General features: G+C 38.6%; 2 protein-coding genes across 3 annotated transcripts; one reads left to right on the top strand and one right to left on the bottom strand.

Annotated features, from left to right (window-relative positions):
• Window positions 1-272: 272 nt before the first annotated feature.
• On the bottom strand, window positions 273-5406 carry cdo1 (cysteine dioxygenase, type I). The gene is made up of 5 exons (XM_005919096.3): window positions 5140-5406; window positions 3744-3821; window positions 2896-3053; window positions 2193-2362; window positions 273-1246 (listed from the first exon to the last, which is right to left on the bottom strand). The coding sequence occupies exons 1-5, from the start codon at window positions 5307-5309 to the stop codon at window positions 1217-1219; spliced, it is 606 nt and encodes a 201-aa protein (XP_005919158.1). The 5' UTR covers window positions 5310-5406; the 3' UTR covers window positions 273-1216.
• Window positions 5407-9911: 4505 nt separating this feature from the next.
• On the top strand, window positions 9912-20838 carry LOC102298920 (adaptor related protein complex 3 subunit sigma 1). 2 transcript variants are annotated; one of them, XM_005919095.3, is made up of 7 exons: window positions 9912-10231; window positions 13842-13933; window positions 14794-14905; window positions 15033-15104; window positions 16266-16373; window positions 17786-17827; window positions 20089-20223. In XM_005919095.3, exons 1-6 carry the CDS (start codon window positions 10163-10165, stop codon window positions 17819-17821), a joined length of 489 nt encoding a protein of 162 aa, XP_005919157.1. In that variant the 5' UTR covers window positions 9912-10162; the 3' UTR covers window positions 17822-17827; window positions 20089-20223. The 2 variants fall into 2 exon arrangements, with proteins under 2 accessions (XP_005919157.1, XP_005919155.1); XM_005919093.3 differs by lacking the exon at window positions 17786-17827 and having other exon boundaries at window positions 9916-10231; window positions 20089-20838.
• Window positions 20839-21072: the final 234 nt, after the last annotated feature.

The raw sequence follows: 21072 nt of genomic DNA, 5'->3' as shown, positions 1-21072 counted from the left end.
TTTGTGAGGCAACAAATACCCCAAATATACTTTGGCCAAATGTAGATTTCCATACAGGCAGCTTATAATTACCAGCCAACGCGCCAAATGTTATCGACCCACAGGTTTCATTACTAATACTGTACCTGGTTAGAAAGATGCGATTTAAGTGATTGTAAAGGTTTATCCAAAGAAAGCTTAAAAAAAAAAAAAAAAAAAAAAAATTCTATGAATAACAATAAGCATTGAAGAAAATTCAGAACATGAAAAATAAAGACAAAACAGATTGAAACTTTCTGCAAACAATAATGGTGTTTAATGGACTTCAGTTATGGCCAGATGTATCAATTACTGCATCAGAAAACTCTAGCATGTTGACAGCACTATAAGAAGTGGTTTGCTGTGAAGTTAAACACTAAACAAATGCAGTTACAATCACAATACGCTAAAATCCTGAGAGAAAGTAACCTAAATATATTTTCTGCCAATAAAAGTAGTCGCTTCACTTCGCCTGGTCAAACCTTTAATATGAACACATTTAAGAGCAGATTTAAACACTCTTTTAGTGTACGTAAGATCCTGCAAATAAATTACAAGCGTGACACTTTAAAAACAACGCAGCTCTAAAGCTTTACAACTAATTTTCCAAATGCAAAAAGAGGAAAAAAAACAAAACTTGTTAGACTGTACAAACAATGTTACATTTCATTACAATTTTCAACAGGTGTTAAGACAATTGTCAGTGGCGTAAATCAACAGTAAATACAACTATAAAAGTACATCATTGAGATCAAACCAGATTTAAGATCCTCCTCCTCCCCCCCCCCCCCAAAAAAAAATCTGGAAATACATAAAATTTAGGAAAATCTAAAGGTCTAGTCTTTGACTATTGGCCATAACGTCACAGTGTGGTTACACAGGTCATGGATAGACAGGAATGTTGTTATTGGAAAAGGGTCTCCTCAGGCCCAGCAAACAAAAGGCAGATTCAATCCATGTCCAAGCCTATTCATGCATTCGTCCTGTGCTCATCAGTATTTGCCAAGCTCACACTGGGCAGTGATAAAGCCATTCTAATTACTGGGTTGTCCTTTTGAACTAGCCAACTCCTGATTTTTAAATAGGTTGCTTAGTCATAGGTCCACATTTTCGCTTCACCAGCAGATTCCCGTTGACTCAATATCATAACATTGTCACTTCAAATGTCTTCATCATCTGGAGTCTCTTTTGGTGCCCTTTAGTTGTTCTCTTGCGAAACTGTGGTTTCCTAAGAAAGGGTTGGGAAGAAAGACAATTTTAGACTAAGATAAGGTCACATTTTCCTTTATGTCAAGTCCTGAGCAAAGCTAAAACAGGAATGTTTACAGTCATGGTCTAAACGGAGACATGTAATGTCTGTAAAATAGCCTCGAACAGTTGTTGAGAACTATGGACGTATGCCGCGCTAGGTTCACTGTGTGCTCACACAGATATACTTATCTTATCTCGCATGTTTGGTGTTGCAATCAAATGAACTTAATTAACAGTGTTATGACCAAGGTATGCTTATACAACTTGTAGATTTAAGATAAGGCTGATGCTCTTTGGCAGGGCGGCCAAAACAGGCGGAGGTCCGACAGTGTAATTGGTCTTGTTTTTCCCCCTTTGTGTAATTATTAATAACTAATTTATTGAAGACCTTGACGAACTGATTCTAGTTTATAATAAATTGACCTTTATTGATTATTCTCTCCCTCTGTCTGTCTGAACTTTAACACTCTTATATGTTCAATACCTAACTCTTCTGTTCACTCAAGCAACTTTTTGTTAAAGCTGAAGCATTTGGAAGCACAATAAAGTAAAGGAAGGAAAGGAAATGGAAACTTTCTACTAATTCTTGAATCTTAAAGGAGTGCTGCCTTCATTCTTTATGGGCTCTGCTTAATGAAAAAAGCAAGAAAGTATTAGCTCTTCCCATTTCCTGCTTAGAAGGTATTTTTGTTGGGTGAGACATGGGGAAGCGGGGAATGGAGTAAGCAGTGTGCCCACTGTACAGTAACAGAGCTACATTGTAATTTGTAATGCACGCTGACTAGATTTGATTTTATGCATCTGACAAATGCATCTTTGTGAGTTTTAAGTTTCAGTACTCAAGCCTTTCGGGGGGGGGGGGGTTCACTCAATCTATGTGTATTAAAGTAATTTTAAAAAAAAAATAAAAAAAAACTGCTTACAAATGGAGTCCTTTCTCCATATTTGCTCCAGAAGGTCATCTTGACAGAGTTCTTGTGTCCTGTCCGCTGGTCAAATGTCTGGCAGGTCTCGAAAGGGGGACTGTACAAGTGCAAACTTACTGCACACTCAGTGTGGCTGACATTTTCCACACGATGCAGACCAATGGAGTCTAAAACACACACACACGTACACATGTATGAACAAACAGCATACCTGTAACATTGGAATGCTGTAAAACATGGCTCAACAACAGTTAAAGGCAGAAACATGACACCAGAGCTCTGTTTGCCTCAGGGACATATACGCCAGGAAGGGATATGAAGGAACAAAAAAAAAGTTCATTGTAAATTTACAGCTACCTGTGAGACCAATTAGACATTATGTAACTGCAGAGGTTGGAAACTTGGGTTTTACTGCACGCTGACAGAGAAGCCACACATTTAACAGCCTTGCCTAAGTTTCAAGGAAATTTCACATTAGCATATCTCAAATGATCACATACGTTCGTTTGGTCTATTGTATTGAACACTGCATAGGCATAATAAAGATGTGAGTAAAATGAAGCACCAGTTAAAATGACTCCATAGACAGATATCAAGATATCAGCATCGATCTAAATTCTGTTGGAGAACAAGCTCTGGTTTAAAAAAAAAAAAAAAAAGAAAAAAAAAAAAGAGATAGTCAGACAGTTTGGTGTCTCACCATTTATGTAAGCAACCTTGTTTTCCTGAAGAATTCTTTGTGACTTTTGGACCATATCGCCGTGTGATTTGCTCTCTGGCCACTCGAACAGCGTCTCCTTCAGCTGACCCTGCAGGAGCTTCATGAAGCAGTGGGACTCTGTGTGGTCATGGATACTACTGCAAAGCGTTAAAGAACACTGTCAGAATATGACAACACTGCTCTCTTCATAAAAATTAGACAAGATGATGAGGATGTTAAAAAATAAAAATAGGGAAGACGAGGCAAATCTTAAGTTTTCACGGCAAGAGCTAAACATACTTTGAACAGCTATGTTTAGAAGTCATGCCCCATATCATATCACCAATACTGTATGTTCAAGACAACAAAACAAGAAATTCCCAGAACAGTCTTACTTAACAAGTCCCTGTTTTAAAACACTAGTACTGGTACAGCCATGTGATAAAACAGTCTTTTCTTGTGTGAAAAAAAGACAGCTGCTGATCTGCATCTTTTAATACGTAATCATATAAAAAGATTTGCAACACATCCAGGAATTATCAGGTGACATTTGCTGACAAAGTGGGACATAAGATATCAAACAATGTCTATTTACATAATCTGTCAGTGTGTAGAACATTGGACTTTGTTATCTTTATTAACTAATGCAATAATTGCCAGTGAGAAACATGGCCATGTGGCCTACAGTATCTAAGAGTATAGGCTTGTAACATGACTGAAACCCCGAAACAGAAATCTTATTATTAAAGGTTTAAACAAATTCAGTTTTCTGATCAGATTATTTTATATGAATAATTTTATATGAATTATAATGATGTTATTTATTTTTAAAGATACAAATATCTTACCTGCCGTGGCCTTCACCCCAGCAGAGAACCATGAGATTGAACTTCCCATTACCCTTATCAACCAAGTTCCTTGTGTATCTGCAGGAATGAGAAATATGTCAAATGTACATGGAAAAATATGATGCATTATGTCACAACTATACAGTTACAGAGGAGTGAAGGGCTGAATTTACAAGCAGTTTGGAGCTTTTTTGATTTAAATGTCTTGTCAAAATATAATATTTGATTTTCAAGTGATTAAATTCCTTTTTTTTTCCTTTTCTTAAATGCAGAAAACTGATGATTGACTTGAAATAACGTTTTCACAATAAGCTGTACATTACATTAATACAAATCAATTTTATTTTGGAAATCCAAGAAGCTTTCACGTCATCCAGCTGGAACCCACAAAGAAACAGAAGAGTTTTAATCATTGTCCAATAGTCCTCATACAGAAAACCTCATACCCTCCACTTTTGTGTCTGTGTTCTTACTAGGCCTGTATTTTCTGGACTGTGCAATTGCAACGTGTGCAAACATTAGCAAGCAGATGCAGTTGTAAGATTGGGAAACTAGTGGCTTTCAGGACTTTCTAACAAACAAACAAACAAACAAACAAACAAACAAACAAACAAACAAACAAAACAAAAACGCTCTTTTAATGACTATTCAAAATTTTCAGTCACACTTTGGTTAGGGTTCAGGCAATAAAACTAATTTGTTTCCTGAACTAGATTTAATGAAATATTATACTTTTTGTTTGAAATTTATTGCTCAACAATTTTAACCAGGCTGGAAAAAGAAAGTCTGCCCGGCAGAGACCAAACTTGTCCCATTTGCCAAAAATCAGCGGGTGTGTATCAGTTCTCGGTGTTGATTGGATGGCACACACCCGCCTTCCATTGAACCCTCACTAATCAAAAGACTGGGACGGGGGGGCTCTTTAAAGTTTTGAATAGAACAGAGAACTGAGGAATGAACTGGTTTGCATATCTCCTCATTGTAACACGACCTTTCAAAATAAAGCACACTAATATAGGCCAAGCAATTTTCTTTTCAAAGTAAAACCTTAGAGCAGCAGTTTTGTCACCTAAATGAAAATAAATAAATAAATCAGCCGCTTTCATTCAAAAAATAATAATGCTTTTAGCTACTGAGCAAATGCATGCAGAAGTTTGCCACAGCATTTTTTTCAAGAGTACCTTTTCAATTTAAAAAAAAGGAAAGAAAAGGGACTCATGACACATGTTTAGGGTAAACAAAAACATGATAGAGTAAATATAATTTTGAATATCGATAAAGCAACACGACACTAGGTCAAGGTGCAAAAGTCCAGAGGACAACAGCATAGATGAGGAATATCTGGGTGGGTAGGTGTTGAAAACCCCCAAAACAAACAGAAACACGAATATTTTACCTGTATTGGTCAAATTTTGCATACTTCATCCACTCCTGAGGATTGCTCTCATATGACTCCATTAAATTCTGAACCTCCTCAACATTGATGCAGTCACTCTCGAAAATGCTGTGCAGGATTTTTATCAAGTCGTCCAGGGTTTCTGGTTTGACCACCTCGGTTTGCTCCATCGCTGTGCTGAAGAGGAGAGGTTTTTTTTCTCTCTCAGGTATTTTGCTTCAGTTAAAACTTCAGGTGGTGAAGACTTTCTAGTTTGCACAGTCCTTTAGTTTTTATAGGCCGGCGCCGCAAATTTTGGGGGGGGGGGGAGCTGGAGACGGACTGTACCATTACGGAAAATGGTGAACGCCCACATCTAACAGTCCAATTGAAATTTTGAATATTCTCTCGCTGGAAAGTTACAGAAACACGGGGTTGTATTTTCACCACACTTACTTTATAGAGGTAAATTTTATGTTTTTGTATGTTCTGACTAAGATATCCGTTAATCTCACACTTTAACAACTTGGACTAATCCTCTCTGAGGCCGGCTCCACCACGTTGTCAAAACACAGACACCTCTTGTGTCTTTCTGTCTCCTTTTCTTCTCCCACCGAGACATTCCTCTAGTAATGGCCTTTCTCCCCTCTTTTTGTGGGCGCTCTCCTCTGAATTGATCCAAGGTGTTTGTTGCAGAACTGAATCAGGATGGAGGAGAAAACGTGGGAAAAACGTTTGATTGGCAGCAGTCATGTTATGGGAGACATAAAATGTGTGTCTGCATATATTACTGTATATTTTAATAGTGTTTGTCTTTAGCTTAGCTTTGATTTAGTTGCATGAAGTGATTTAGTTGCACGAAGTCATTAGATTAATACTGTAGAGGTGTACTGAAAAAATGCTTGCTTTTTTAAAAATAAAAAAAGCTACAACAAGTTTTTATATATGTAAATGATAAACTATGCAAAGAGAAGAAGAAAAAGAAAATCCTTTAATAAATGCAATCCAGTAATAAAAATAAAAATAAAATAAAATAATTAATTCAAGAAGGCAACTTAAGTAGCTGTTATCTATTTGAAAAAAAAAAAGGGTGAATACTTAATTACAGATTGTGCAATGAGCACGGACTGGGGTTTTTTCTTTCTTTCCTGGGTGTAGGTTATCACTGGTGGAAAAGTACCAGAGCAGGATATGTTATGATGGGAGACTCATAAACAAACATAACCAGCTGATTGTCAGCATAAGTGGAAATAAAGGTTGATTCAAATCTATGCACATTTGTGATCATAAAATGTGACATAATCTGGAGATCAAAAAGATTAAATGCTTTCATTTTCTTGTCTGTGAAATTCTTCCTTTCAAATAGAGACAAAGAGACCAGTCAGAGAAATATTTTGGATGAGATTGCCAACATCTTCACACTGTGTTCTAGCAACTGTTTATCAGTGAGTCCCACCTTAATGCACATTTTTCTTAAGACACGCAACACATTCCACACAGGTGATTCTTTTCCAGTCCTCCACATGCTTGTCTCAAAAATAAAGTGTGACAAAAGTGTGTGTCAATACGGGAAATAAATAAATGAATAAATAGTTTGTACAGTGCAGTGACTGATTAAAATATAAAAGATAAAAAGATACTAGAGAGCTAAGTTTGGTCACCATGTCATGCTCAAATGGAGATGAAAAAGACAGTTTTTACATTTTTCATACATAACTTACATAAATCTATGTAATTGTTGTTTTTTTTGAAAATTTTATCACAAAACTTAATTGTTATCATTTGTTTTATTTATTTACTTTGACTTCAGATTAGAGTCTAAATCCATGGCTGAGCTCAGGTTTTTCCAGCAGGAATACTCTGCATTTGTTTTCTGTCATTCAACACATATCTGTACTTTAGAGGAAAATCCAACCTGTCTGAGGAAGCATCATGTTCGTGTTTACTAGAACCAAGAGTGGAGAACTTTCTTTGCATCACAATGTGCCAAGTTTTCCTCTGAGCTGCCACATCAGCATTGTAAAATGAAGTTTTGCTCCACCTTGTGGCTGAAACTTTGAATCTTGATTACCCAGGTGGAGCTGCCCACATTGAGGAAAAAGCCCCCCCAAAACCCTGCAAAAAACCCCAAAAACACTCCAAAATTCAATAGCTTCGAGAAGCTCCTTTGGCAGCAATAACTTGAAGGAATTGTTTTCTGTATGACTGTCAGTCTCCCACATTGTTGTAGAGGAATTTTGACCAATCTTCTTTACAATGTTGCTTCAGTTCATTGAGGTTTGCAGACACTTGCTTATGCACAGCTCTCCTGTCACAGCACTTCAGCCAAGTTGAGGTCTGTACCTTCAGTGGTCTGTTGCAACACCTTGATTTTTCTTTTTCAGTCATTCTGGTTTAGATTTGCTGCTGCTATTATTGTCCTGTAGCACGACCCAGTTTCATCCATGCCTTAACTTTTGGACAGATGGCCTCATATGTATATTTATAGAGATATTTATAAAGAGGAGTTCATGGTCAAATCAATGACTGCAAGGTTCCCAGGTCTCGTGACTGCAAAACATACCCAATCATCACCCCTCCACCACTGTACTTGACGTGGTATGAAGTGTTTGCATTGATAAGCTGTGCTTGTTTTTTGCCAAATGTGGTCCTGTGAAATATGACAGACATCAGCACTTCGGTCACGTCCTTCAGAAGTTCAGAGACAGCTTTGCAAACATAAGCTGTGCTGCCATGTTTTTTATAGAAAGAAGAAGCTTTCTGGTGTTGACCTCTTTCAATCAGGTTTCAGTCTCTTATTAATTCTTCTACTATGAACTTTAACATTCAGTGTTCACACAACCTGTATGTTCCAGAGGAGCAAAGTGCCAGAACTTCTGGTTTTATAGAGGTTGTCACACTTATTGGTTATCAGTCAGTGAATTGCATTTGATTAGCAGCACCTGGCTGCTATTTACTCTTTTATAATATAAGGGTGAACGCAGCTTTTCATGGGACTGCACAGCATCTGGTGTAAACTTTTCATATGACTGCATTTGTTTGTCTTTTTTTTACAATGCTGAGTTTTCTTTGTAAATTCATCTTTTTAAAAGACAGCCTTCTTTTTGTATGCTGTATGGTGACAACAAAAACAGTTGCTGGCTGCCTAAATCATCGTTCAAGTTTGTGTTTTTAGTGCAAGAGGACTTTAGACTGCATAGCATTTTTCATGCAGATGTTTACATTAAACCATATAAAAACCATTAGAGGACCAGATTTTCTAACGTTTACTATAATAAATATTACTGAAATCGGCCAGGATCAATGATGATGTGAAAAATGTGGAATTTCTAACTTAAAAAACAAGTTGCCTTAGAGTTAAGTTACTTTTAAACCAGTTTTTTCTAACACAAAATCAAAAAGGTTTGTGTCATAAAATTAAGCACAAATGTGTTGACCGTGCATTAGACTGGTGATCTTTACAGGGTCTACCTGGCCTCTCTTGCCCTATGACAGATGAGATAAGCTCCAGCCCCCTTTGCAAAATGTGGATAAATGGAAGAGAATGGATGGATGGACCAAAAAACGATTAAAAACATGTTTAAATTAAATGAAACATTAAAAGCTTGTATAAAGACACAAAGGCTAAATGTGTGCCAAGTTGTGAGGCAACATTTCCAAACACTGACAAATGTTAAAAATTCTTATGTTTATAATTTCAAATAATGTTCCTTCAAAGTTAAAAGTTTAACTAAGAACATAAACAAGACTACAGCACATTTTACTGTTGTCTTCTTGAGCATGGCTATATCTCATATTTTTATATCGTCATGAAATTTGATGATTGAATTCTTGGTCCTTTGTTAACCTGGTCAGTGTTTGTGACCTCATCACGTTTCCTCTAATGTCACCAGACCCAAATGCAATTTTTTGGAGAATGCACTAACAATATATAAAATATTCCCAGATAATCAACCTTGTGAACTTTGGATAAAATTTTCATTTGGCATTCAGTGCTTCAGGGTTAGTCCTGTGTTTTCATGGCAAGACGGTTAGTTTGAAACTGTGTAGAGTTTATATGCTCTCCCGGGTGCTTGGGTGGATTTCCTCTAGTTACTTCACCCAGGTGCACCTCCAGAATTTTTTCATTGGGGTGGCTAGTTGGGGGCCACTAAAAATATTGGTGTGGCACACTAAAAACAAAATTTCTAGTTTTATTATGCTGTTGTCAAATATAGCTTATTATATACCTACTTAATTTCCTGCTATTAAAGCTGATATCACTGAAAATAGTGACCAACATTTAACCAAATAAGATGAAAATAAGATATAAGATTTGAAATCTTTTTTAAGTGATCGATTGATTGTTGGGTGCCTTCTGCTCTCTTGTAATCACGTTTATTAACATTATTAGCAACATAGGATAATCTTGGTGGCTGGCCAGTGGCCACGCCCCCCTTGGTGACGCCGTTGACCACCTGCATCTCATTGTCCAGAGATATGTGCTTTAGGTTAACTGGCCAAAGATGTCACTTTCATGAATATTATCCTACCTTTAAAGTTACTCTAATAAGTTTTCAGGACTTTTTAGGGGTAATCTAAGTTCCACTAAGATGAAGAAGATGAAGAAACATCAACTTAATATTAAAAATGGTGATCACAGTAAAATAAGTTCAGTGATTAAGAAAATGCTTGGGCTGACCCCAGTGGGTGAATGTGGAAAGAATCACTCTTAGAATGAGGAACAAATCAATAAACGCTCTTTCTTCTTCTTCTCTTTTTTAACCCCGTGATTTGCATTTACCCACAGCAAAGTTTGAGCCATCTCGGCTGCTGTAGCAGGAGGAGGAGAGCATGACTGGTCCTTGACGTGGAATATTTCCGTAAAGAGACGATGAAGGAGTAGCAGAGTGTAGCTCGAAGCTATCCCGTTTACTAACCTTAAATCGAGACGGGCTTTAGCCGTGAATCCCGCTCAGATCTGGGTTCACCGGAGCTGACGGACACCAGTCTTTCGCAGACTGATCCCTTTCTCTTCCCCGCCTCATTCTGATCCGCTACAATCATGATAAAAGCCATTTTAATATTCAACAACCACGGCAAACCAAGGCTTTCGAAATTCTACGAACATTATGTGAGTGAAAATTTCTTCTTAATATTTTTTATTTATTTGCTGCACATATGTGTGATTCACGGGTCAACGTGGAAACGGTTAATTTAAAAAAAATCACAAGCTGTACAGCTGTGCTGAGGACACTTTTAAAAAAATTCAATCACTGTCAGCATTAATGACACTGTGCTGCACACTGTTTGAATGGGAAGCTGTGGGTACTTCAATAATGTGCAGTTGTTTCAAACTGATGTAGGCTATAAGATGCCACTCTGATCCACGCTGGCCTTTAAAAATATGAATAATTAAACGTGTGCAAGCCGAAGCGAGGCTATCACATTCCCGCTGAGGCTGCGTGAACAGGAGTGAGCTCCGTTTTATTCACTTAGCTTATTAAATCTAATCTCATGCAGCCTATATACAGTCTGTGTGATGCACAGCCCGAAGCAGGTTTACTGTTTGTGTCACATGACTGTAATAGCTGTGGCCCTTGTGAGTGACTCGTGCTCAGTCCATCCCATCACCATCACTGATGCCATGAGATTATTGCCTGTAAGTTGGCATCACTAAAGCAGGCTACCTGCTCTGTTTAAAAAGCTACAGGGAACAAATGCCAGGTTATGTAATGTCATTTGCTGTGTGAGCTGTGCTGGCTTGGTCTTATAATTGGATTTATACCTCAAGACGGCCGCCTTCTTTTTATGTAGGTATCACAATAACAAGGTTGCACATGCGTTGGTCCAGCTCCCTGAATGAACTCTTGGGGACAAATTGGGGACACACACAAACAAACATAAGTTGATTAACAGATGAATTGCCAGAAAAAAGTTGAACCTGCTTAAAAATTCTGCACACTTTCCAAGCACCTGCTTTTCACATGTGAGTTTCGTTGCGCTGTTCAATAGTGGATTTAGAAGCACTGGAGATGGATTCAGCTGGAACTCATAAATGCAGATTTCCGATTTGATCTCAGTCTAGATAACTGAATGTCTTTAGGGTAGAACAACATCCCGAAAAGATTCGATTTAAGAAAACAGATGATGGGCATCACCCAGCAGTCTGTATTTAAAAACATAAGTATATACCAAGTGGTAATTTGATTGATTAGTCAGTCTGGCATCCTCATTACAGATCCTCCAGTCTGCTGATGTGGCGCTTTTCTTTGTTTTATGTATTCATCATTATGTATGCATCATTTTTAGAAAGCAGAATCTCTAAAAGGGGTTTCAAAATAGAAAGCAGCAAATGAATTTAACCATATAAATATTTGTTCAGATTCATTTTCCATGTTGCATAATTATTTATTGAGATGGACATTAATGCGTTTGTATTTCAGGAGGGTAAACACAAATTGATTGGATTAGAAGTAGTCCATGTAGATGCCATCTGTTATGTTACCAGTTGAGGTGTCGGCTTACAGGCTGGCTGCATATACAATTTCACACATCCGACTGACTGTGAAAACTATCTTTAGGACTCGGTTTATTGATAAGAGTTTATTGTTAAGCCTCGGTATGTTGTTTGTCTTAGTGTGGCTGTGCCTTATATATGTGTGTGTGTGTGTGTCTGCGTTGAGTGGCAGAGCTGAAGAGGCGTTGTTCTGGTTGTTAAAGCCAGCCTGCTGGCTCAGACATAAACCCAAAGCATGTGTCCAGTCTGAGAGGAGGGAGAAATATGTGCACATAAAAATTCGTGGTTCTCGTGTTAAAGTAACAATGTGCTAAAACATGCTTTAGGAGAGATGTGCAGACCCATGAGTGGAGGCTGGTGGATGAACATGCACTGTGAAAGCTGCACCATTAAAACCACCTGCCTAATATTTTGTAGCTCCCCTTCGTCCAGGCTGTCAAAACAGCTCTGACCTCCAAAACAGCTCTGAAGGTGTCCTGTGCTATCAAGCACAGTGACGCTGACCTCTGTCATATTCCCATTCCAGAGTTATTTTTTGCAGTGTTGCTGAGCACATTATTCTGCTGAATAACACATCTGCATCGGTGAAAACTGTTGCAGTGAAAGGATATACGCTATCTGTTAATGTAGCATAAACATAACTGCCAGCCACCGTTTCCCAGTTGGATGTTGCACAGAGTATAACACAATGCCTATGCTGGCAAGCCAGTTCCTATAGTGCAACTGGCTGCCTTCTTTCCACAGGTAAATAATGCAACACAGACCTGATGGCACATGTGGTGTAAATGTTCAGACCAGTTCTCCTTTTTACACTGTTCTGTTCTGATCTCATTGCTGGTGGTTTCTGTGGTGGTCTGTGGCTACACAGGCCCCATACAAATAAAGGTTCAACTTTCTATGACAGGCAGCATTAGGGTTGTCAGCATCTTGTGCTGTAGTAGATCTTTTTTGCACTCTTTGTACATCAGTGAGCCTTGTCTTGTGTCACAGGCTCATTGGCTGACCTTCTTTGGCCCCCCGTTGGCATACTAACTACTGCATAATGGAAAATGCTGTATAGGGACCATCATATGTAGTTTTGGTCATTGTTTTGACTCGCATTTGTCACCATGGTGATATCAATTTCCAACAATTGTTACAGTGGGTGTGGTTTCACCATAACTGGTTAGTCCTCAGGTGGAGGGGGATTGAAAAAGGTGAGTAGGGCTCAGATATTTTCTGGTGGCCGTTATTGATAACGATTTTCTCGGTATCGTAACGGGAAAATCGCTTCACCTGGTAATATTTTTAACGGTTTAAAATTTGAATACTAGTAATTAAAAATCTCCTTCTATAATCTTAGGGTTTCTGGTATGTTTGGCTACCACATGAAATATGTTAACATATTATCGTGTTATTTATTTAGCCTCCTGTTGGTCCTTAAATGTAACTTATACTGTGTTGCTGCTTGTGAACCTCCAGAATTTCAAATAGATTTGCAGGTTCATGTAACCAGATGGGGAAACTCTCAAACTCTGACATGTTTAAAAGCTGCTGCTGTTTCTGCAATAGGCTCACTGCTCTGCTCTGCTCTGCTTTGTGACTGTATCATTAAGTCCCATGCTGCACGTCACATGACTGATTTTTAGCCAGCTGCATACTGGTCACCCTCTGCTCTCCCTTTACTCACTGAACTGTTAAAGATCCAGAGAGGACGTTAGCACCCTTTGGTGAGACTGTGTCATTGTTAGAGTTGCAGTAAAGCAGATTTTTAGCAAGGTTGTTGAGCTTGTATTGACAGCGCAGAGACTGTCTTTTTAGATCCTTTCTGTGGGCCCTCAATATGATTTAAAGGCAGAACAATCTGATGAAGAAGATTTTGGTTCCCTTATTCATTCAAACATGCCTAAGGATATTGAATGCTTTGAACATAATCTCATCTCTTTGCAGAGATAAGCCTCCCTGACATGGTTTAGTAAGAGCCTCTGTGACCTCTGGGTATTGTATATTTGATTTTGAAAAATGTGTTTGTTATATAAATCTTTTATTTTTAGCTACTTAGGAATACACGTATTTAATAAAAAAACAAAAAGGGAGAGGTGAGAGGAACCATTAATATCCTGTCAGACCAGTCTTCTGGCTAATAGTAATGAACTGGCTCACTGGAAGCAATTAAGTGGGCAAACATCACGTTGTTTACTGTCGCTGTGCTTAACAGCCTCTTGTTTCCTAATTCGTCCTCCAGAATGAAGACACAGAGCAACAGATCATCAGGGAAACCTTCCACTTGGTCTCAAAAAGAGATGAGAATGTCTGCAATTTCCTCGAAGGAGGAATGTAAGTTATGAGGTTGCTCGGTTGAGCCTGTTTGTGCATACGCGACTGTGTCTAAATGCTAAAGAAGCAGGCTTTAGTGGAAGTAATCTACTCCAGAAGATAATTGACTTTGACGCAACATTACAGGACTTAATTTCACTCTCCAAAGGAAAGCTCGGAGGGCTGTATGAATGGCAATCAATAGCAACGGTGTTCGTTTGATCTTCATTTAACATTCATGAATGAGGAACTAGGCATGGAGCTGTGAAACGCCACTGCTCGCAGTTGCTCTTGCATATTTTTTTTGTCTCATTACACTTTGCAAAATTGAAGGGTAATGGAAAAAATATACGTAGCAAAAAAACCTAATAAGAATCAAGTCACTGAATGGAGAGCACAACAAACGCATAAAAAAGCCCACAACCCAAAACTAATTTCATTTACTCATTTTATTTAATAATTGCATAATACCGAGGGAGAGCTCCTACATTTCCTGTTGTTAACAGAAACTGTGATTTCTTATCAAACCCAGCAAGAGGCTGAATAACCACTACCAGTTTCTATCTTTTCACGCTTGTATATGTTGTGTACTACCTTTACACTGACTCATAATAACTGAAAAGATCTTGTTATTTTTCTTCACGTCTTTATCTGTGTTTACTTCATACTAGTTAAATCAGGTCATTCTCAGGGTTCAGAGTTCTCTCTGAGTGTTAAACTCCCTGTGAACCTTGTGCGTACGTTCAAAAGATTAGCATACATTAAGATTCCCTTATCTAAGTGTATAGTAGAGCGTAGTTTCTATGGCATGCCTGACAGGCCTCGTTATATATTTGATGAGGAGCAATTTCTCTAATGTTTTCTTGCCTCTTGTTTTTCAGGTTGATTGGAGGATCAGACTACAAGCTGATCTACAGACACTACGCCACATTGTACTTTGTCTTTTGTGTCGACTCCTCAGAGAGCGAACTAGGAATTTTAGACTTAATCCAGGTAAAAGCCTGGGAAAAACAATAATGCCACCGTCTCTTTCACCATAGTTGTCGGTGTGCTTTCAGGATCTTTCTTGCAGACTGTGTTCCTTTAGGTCTACAAGCCCTTTCTTCTATTTTGTTTGCAGGTATTTGTGGAAACGCTGGACAAGTGCTTTGAGAACGTCTGTGAGCTTGACTTAATTTTCCATGTCGACAAGGTAATAAATTCATTTGTCTCTTTGTGATGTAACATGTTTATAATACCATTTGTTTGAGCCTCGGAACGACCTCGACCTCCTATGAAATCAGAAATCAGTTGTAGCCATTAGTGACTCATGTTATGGTACAAAATTTGATAACCTGCCTTGTTCCATAACATGTTGTGTAGCGGCATTTTTGTTCTTATATAGTTAATTCAGTGTTTAGGGGACCGATTGAGATTGAACTGTAGTTTGGCTACAAATGTTGTCTATTCGCCCTCATTGTTTTGTTTGATAATTCAGGCAATCCTGCTTTGGTTCTGGTTAAATTTGGTTAAGGGGGAGCCACAAAAACCAGAAGAATCCCTGCATTGTTATTTTAAGAATAAAACACTTAGAAAGGTCACATACTTTACTTTTATATTTAGCAAAGAAAATGGGAAATGGGTGCAAACTTGGAAATGAAGTATGTGAGGCAATAACAGCTTTGAAATTTGATATTTGGTACAACCTGAACTCTCTTAGACAAGCTTTCTTTGAATTTCTTTAAGGACTCTTCAGCAATAATTCTTCAGGCTTCTTGGAGGACAACCAAAGCTTTTATTTGAATGCTTTCCAGATGATTTTGCATGGTGGTTCGAAATTTGATGGTAATTTTTTACGTCCAAAATTCCATCAATTTTGTCAAGATCCAAAGCCGTCACAGAGCCTCCTCTGTGTTTTAAAGATGGCTTTTGACACTCACTGTTGCACCTCCTCTGTACATATTGATGAGAATTGAATCAGAAATGTCACATTTGGATTTATCACTCCATCAGAACTGTTGCCACTGATTTTTAGTCCAGTTCTTGTGCAGTTTGGCATACGTCAGTCTTTTCTCCACATTTTCCTTCCTTATGAATGGCTTCATGGCAGCCACCCTTGCATTCAGACTGTTTCCGATGAGGCTTTGGCAAACAGTAGATGGATCAGGCGAAGGGCCAGATGTATCAGTCAGGTCTTTGTTGGATTTTTCCCATTTCTTTATCCAGGCCCACACACCATGCCGAGACATGTCATGTTGATACAGAACAATACACAGAATAAGGGGTGTCTCAAGACTTTCTCACAGCACTGTAATGCTGCAGTATGAGGAAAAAGTTTTGCGTGACGATTAGATTCACGTCTAATTCCTCTCAGGTCCACAACATTCTGGCCGAGATGGTAATGGGTGGGATGGTCCTGGAGACCAACATGAATGAAATCATCACGCAGGTGGATGCCCAGAACAAGATGGAGAAGTCTGAGGTAAGCGTGACCCTGACAGTTCAACTGTATGTCTTGATGCTACCGCCAAACTCTGAGGTGGTGTATACAGTATGCAGGCATGTGTGTATGCTGCACCCTGCATGCTATTCTCCAGTGACCTTGTGGATGCTCCCTACCCACTCTTGAGTGTTTGTGCTCTTTTTTTTTTTTTTTGGTCTCTTTTCCTGCTGCTGCACTGCTCTCAACTCAGATCAAGACTCAACATATTCTCTCCTGTATCTCTCAGTATACTATACAGCCATAGTCATCACTTCTACCATTTCTATGAAGACTTAACTGTACCATTTTCCAAAGCACCTCCAGATTCAGTGACCATAAAATCAGCCATATCATCTATATTTGAAATACAGTAGTGAAAATATGCTGGTTCCAGACTGTGCCTTTATATGCTCTTTATTTTAGAAGAGAATGTGAAGTTTCTGCGCTGTCCGTGTTGTAGTAAATGCTTTTCAGACTTGTTTTCTTGCATCTACAAGCCAGTGTCCTTGCTTAGATAACTGCTCTATGCAACGACATTGCTTTGCTTTGCACACAGCTTTTGCTAGCAGAGAAACATTCATTTTACGAATTGAAAAGTTTAATTTGACAGACAGCCAGAGACAATTTTATGAAATCACTTATTTGCAAAATAATGTGGATTGTAGCATCTGATAGTCCTAAAATCGAACTGCACTAATGATTTGGCCCTTTGTTTCCAAAGTACTTGCAGCACGCTGCAGTAATGTATCAGCATTGAGTCAGAGTCAGCGAAAGTCACAAAGTCATACAAATTTGTTTCTACTTTGTTTGCTTCCTTGACAAACTGAAGGGTTTCATGTTCAGGTTTTTAACTGGCTGATTAATTGTGTGCTCTAACAGTAGATTTCCTTTTTTCTTTTTTTTTTTTTTAAAGTGTATATATTTTTTAATAATCTGAGCTGCATTGTGTGCTTTTAACCAGACAGACTCTTCCTTTTCGATTGACCTTCTGTAAGCAGATCTTTTACTGTTCTACGATCATCTGAGCTGCTCTGTCTCTTCCCTCTTGGACCTATCGTAGACCACAGAGTTCGTTTATCACACTGATGCTAATTGAAAGTGGCACCGTTCTATTATAGGTCAGTCTCTGGAGACCGAGGAACGAGCCGTTCTTCTCCACGACTGGCAAGGAACGATTATGATATTAATCGCATTTCAAAACGCACGTTCTTGTCACATAATATCTCTATATTTCGCAGCTATACATAATTGTAGTATACAGTTTACAGTTGTGGTGTATGATAGGTCCTATCACTTTTTTTCTGTGGAGATAAACTGTAATTACTTTAATCTGCTTTAACATCCCTCATTCCTCTTTTTCCTGACCCTGTCCAGTTCTTTCCATTCTTCTCTTTCTCTCTCTCTCTTTACAGACGTTTATCTTTCAGTCTACCAGGCAGGACAGGTAGACACAGGTACTGCTAAATTTACAACAAAGTACTGTAACCTTAACTGCAGTTTACACCCCCCCCCCTCCCACCCTCTTGAGTCTCTTCATATGGCCCTCCACGTTGAAGTAAAGTGACGTCACTTACATACAGTAGGAATCTTTCGTGGCAGACCCAAAAATGTTTCCCTCCTTAATCAGGAACAAAAACGGTCGCGGTCGTTGAAATTGCAGTCTAGAGATGTAGTAGCATGCTGTCTTTCTAATAAAAAAACAAAACAAAAAGACACAAGTTTTATGTGTGAGTGGTTTGTATGTAGCAGGTTGATAACTTAGCTTTGCATAGATAGAAATAAAGAAATGTTTTACCTTGTCTATGTAAAACCAACTAGCATCTCTAAAGGTCACCAAAGTGCAGTTTGTCTGGGATTGTATACTGGGCTATTCGCTACTATGAAAAAGTCTTGAGTTCTATTTTTATTTGGAAAATGGGATCTAGGTGCAGCACGGAGAACTATTGTTAAACACCAATTTTTGCTTGGAAGCAAAATATAAAGAAATGAGGGGTGGCTCGAGACTTTACTGTAGGATTGTGTGTTGCGCAGCAGAAACAATATAATAGAAGTCCAAGCCAAGAACATTTCTAGCAAAAATGTCCCTTTTTAAACAGTGAAACATTGTTTTTACACATGCACAGCGAGCTTTGGAGGAGCTGGAAGGTGATTTTTCATATGTTTTACCAGAGCCAGAAGACAAAAGTAACTCATTTGTTTCCCGGGGTTTTCAATCTACATGCTAAGTTACAGGCTAACACTGATATCATTTATAAGCGAGACTGAGCCCAGGGTGAGTTTTTCAAAAGGCTCATTTATTTGCATGAAGCACAGAATCAAACTGCAGTTATGTGACACGAAGCTGGCGTTGCTATTTCTGTGTGTGTTCGTCACGCAGTACTTTATTAAAAACCCACTATAATGGATTTGCACAGCAGGCCTTCAGGCGACCTGCTGCAAAGCAACAAAGTATCCTTCACTGTTAATGCCGAGCCAATTTGCTGGCTCAGCATTCCTTTCGATTAACGACACGGTTATCTTTCCGTCTAACACAAGTCTCCTTGACTCCTGGCAGAGGGAGGGACACCCCCTAAGACAAACAGCCTATTGAAATAACCTTATGAAACATGAAGTGGATTAATCTCCATTCCAAGCGTACCTTGCGTGTCAGGCTCTGAAATTATTTACAAGGGTGTTCATTTCTAGCGAGGCAGCGATCATGCAGTTTTCTATCCTTTTGGTCATTTTTGGGTCTGTCTTCCAAAGATTCAGCTGGGGGTTCTCTAACCGCACTGATTCTCAAATGTCTGCTCGTACTTGAGACAAAAACATCAAATCATTCAGTATTCAGATCTGTGTTATTGATCATAAAAACTATACTTGGCTGGATTCTTCCCTTTAAAAACGCTCAATTTCTCTTATATAATTTCACATTGAGATTCATTGTGTTAGAGTGAAGTGCCTCCTCTGTAACTGAAAACAGATCTCCCATTGTAGTTTAGTGCTAGTAGGCTTACAGCCTTTTCCTATCATCAGTAGTTAACACACATGCAAATGACACACTATTTTTTTTTTTTTTTTTTTTTTGTTCATATGTATTTAGACAGAAAAATGTTAGCTACTGTCATGTGTAGGCTCCCAGAGGTAATTCAACTCACTAGAGGTATAGTATCACCTGTACTATTACTCCTAAAGCAAACATTGTACGTTTTCTGAAATCTACCCACCTATCTATCCGAACATCATTACCGTCTTCATATCAAAATCCATTCTTCTGCTTTACCCAATTCTCTCCTTCCATTTTAACCTTATCGGTCCTCAAGAGTCCGGTGGGTTCACTTTCCAAGCAATGCTGCCTTTTGTCCATTTGATGAATGTGAAGTAGTGCTCAAAATCAGTGAATGGTGTAGTACAGTATGTCCTCACCGTTGACGCATAATTGGCTCTGGTTGTGATCCAATCATTCTCGAGAAAATAAGAAAAATAATGCATGTGCGTATGAAGCTATGAAGGCATCTGAATGTACATTTGCACATGTTGTCTGTCTCAGTAGCTGTCAGTGCTTTTGCATTTTGTCAGCAGTTGATTGTCTAGTACTTTGTTTAGCACTGTGTGTGTCGAGTGTTCACTTTTCAGTGTCTCGTCCTGTAACAGCATGTTTTCGGCTTCACTGGTTTGTGTCTTATCAACCCTCCTTGTGTGTGTTTTTTGTGCGTGTGTGTGTGTGTGTGTATAGGCCGGTATTGCAGGAGCGCCCGCTCGTGCCGTATCAGCTGTAAAGAACATGAACCTCCCGGAAATGCCCAGAAACATCAACATTGGTGACATCAGCATAAAAGTGCCAAATTTACCCTCCTTCAAATAGTGGCAGCGAGATCCCGAACCTGCAGATGTCAGCCAATGTTTACAGTGATGCAATCTGTTTACCACAACCTCAATTCACCAACTTTTATCAAAACTATAAATCTTCAAGGTACTGTGTGATCTGACACTCCTTGTACGTGTGCTTTCTCTTTCTTCTTGTGTTATTTTTCTCAGTTTGAAGTAAAAGTAAGTATTTATTTATGAATGGTACATTCCTTACGCCTCACTGAAGGTTGGCTCATGACTTTCAGCTCACTGGAATCGGCTAAAGTGTTTACTTGAAAGAGAATTGTGTGGCAGGAAGTGACCTTTTGGGGCAGTCTTACGAGTTTGTTTTTTTCCAGACTAAGAGAATCAGTCAAGTAGAAGTGAAAGCAAAAATATTTCGAATCCAAAATTGGAACCAGTTTAGTACAGTATTGAGAGATTTAGGGCACAGAAGATTATTATGTTGAAGATATGCTGTGTGACAGAAAAATATATATGAAATGATTTTTCTTTTATTTGTATGCAAAGTATTTTTCAAAGATTCACCATGTCTTACCAAATGATGCTCTTAATTTTTGTGTGTATATGACTTATTTTCTCTTCTTTTTTCAACATAATAAACGTCAAAACGAAACCTGTGTGCTTGGCTTACTTCATTTTTATAAAGATCTTATGTCAGCTGCTCCTGTTGGGAGTCACCATGGTGGATTATCTGCCTCCGTCTCACTGTATCCCGGTTTCTCCTGGCTCGGCCTCCTGTCTTTTTGCCAGTGCCACTGTCTCCAAACCATCTATCACAAGAAGTCTCACTATCATCTAGACCTTCCCTTTCACGCTTGTTCCTCCTGCTATAAATCACCCCTGATAC

The sequence above is a fragment of the Haplochromis burtoni genome, unplaced genomic scaffold, assembly GCF_018398535.1.
Source record: "Haplochromis burtoni strain Fernald_Lab_line unplaced genomic scaffold, NCSU_Asbu1 Contig_34, whole genome shotgun sequence".
Classification (NCBI taxonomy): Eukaryota; Metazoa; Chordata; class Actinopteri; order Cichliformes; family Cichlidae; genus Haplochromis; species Haplochromis burtoni.
Note: the sequence above shows the minus strand (reverse complement) of the source record. Positions and strands in the feature narration are given on the sequence as shown.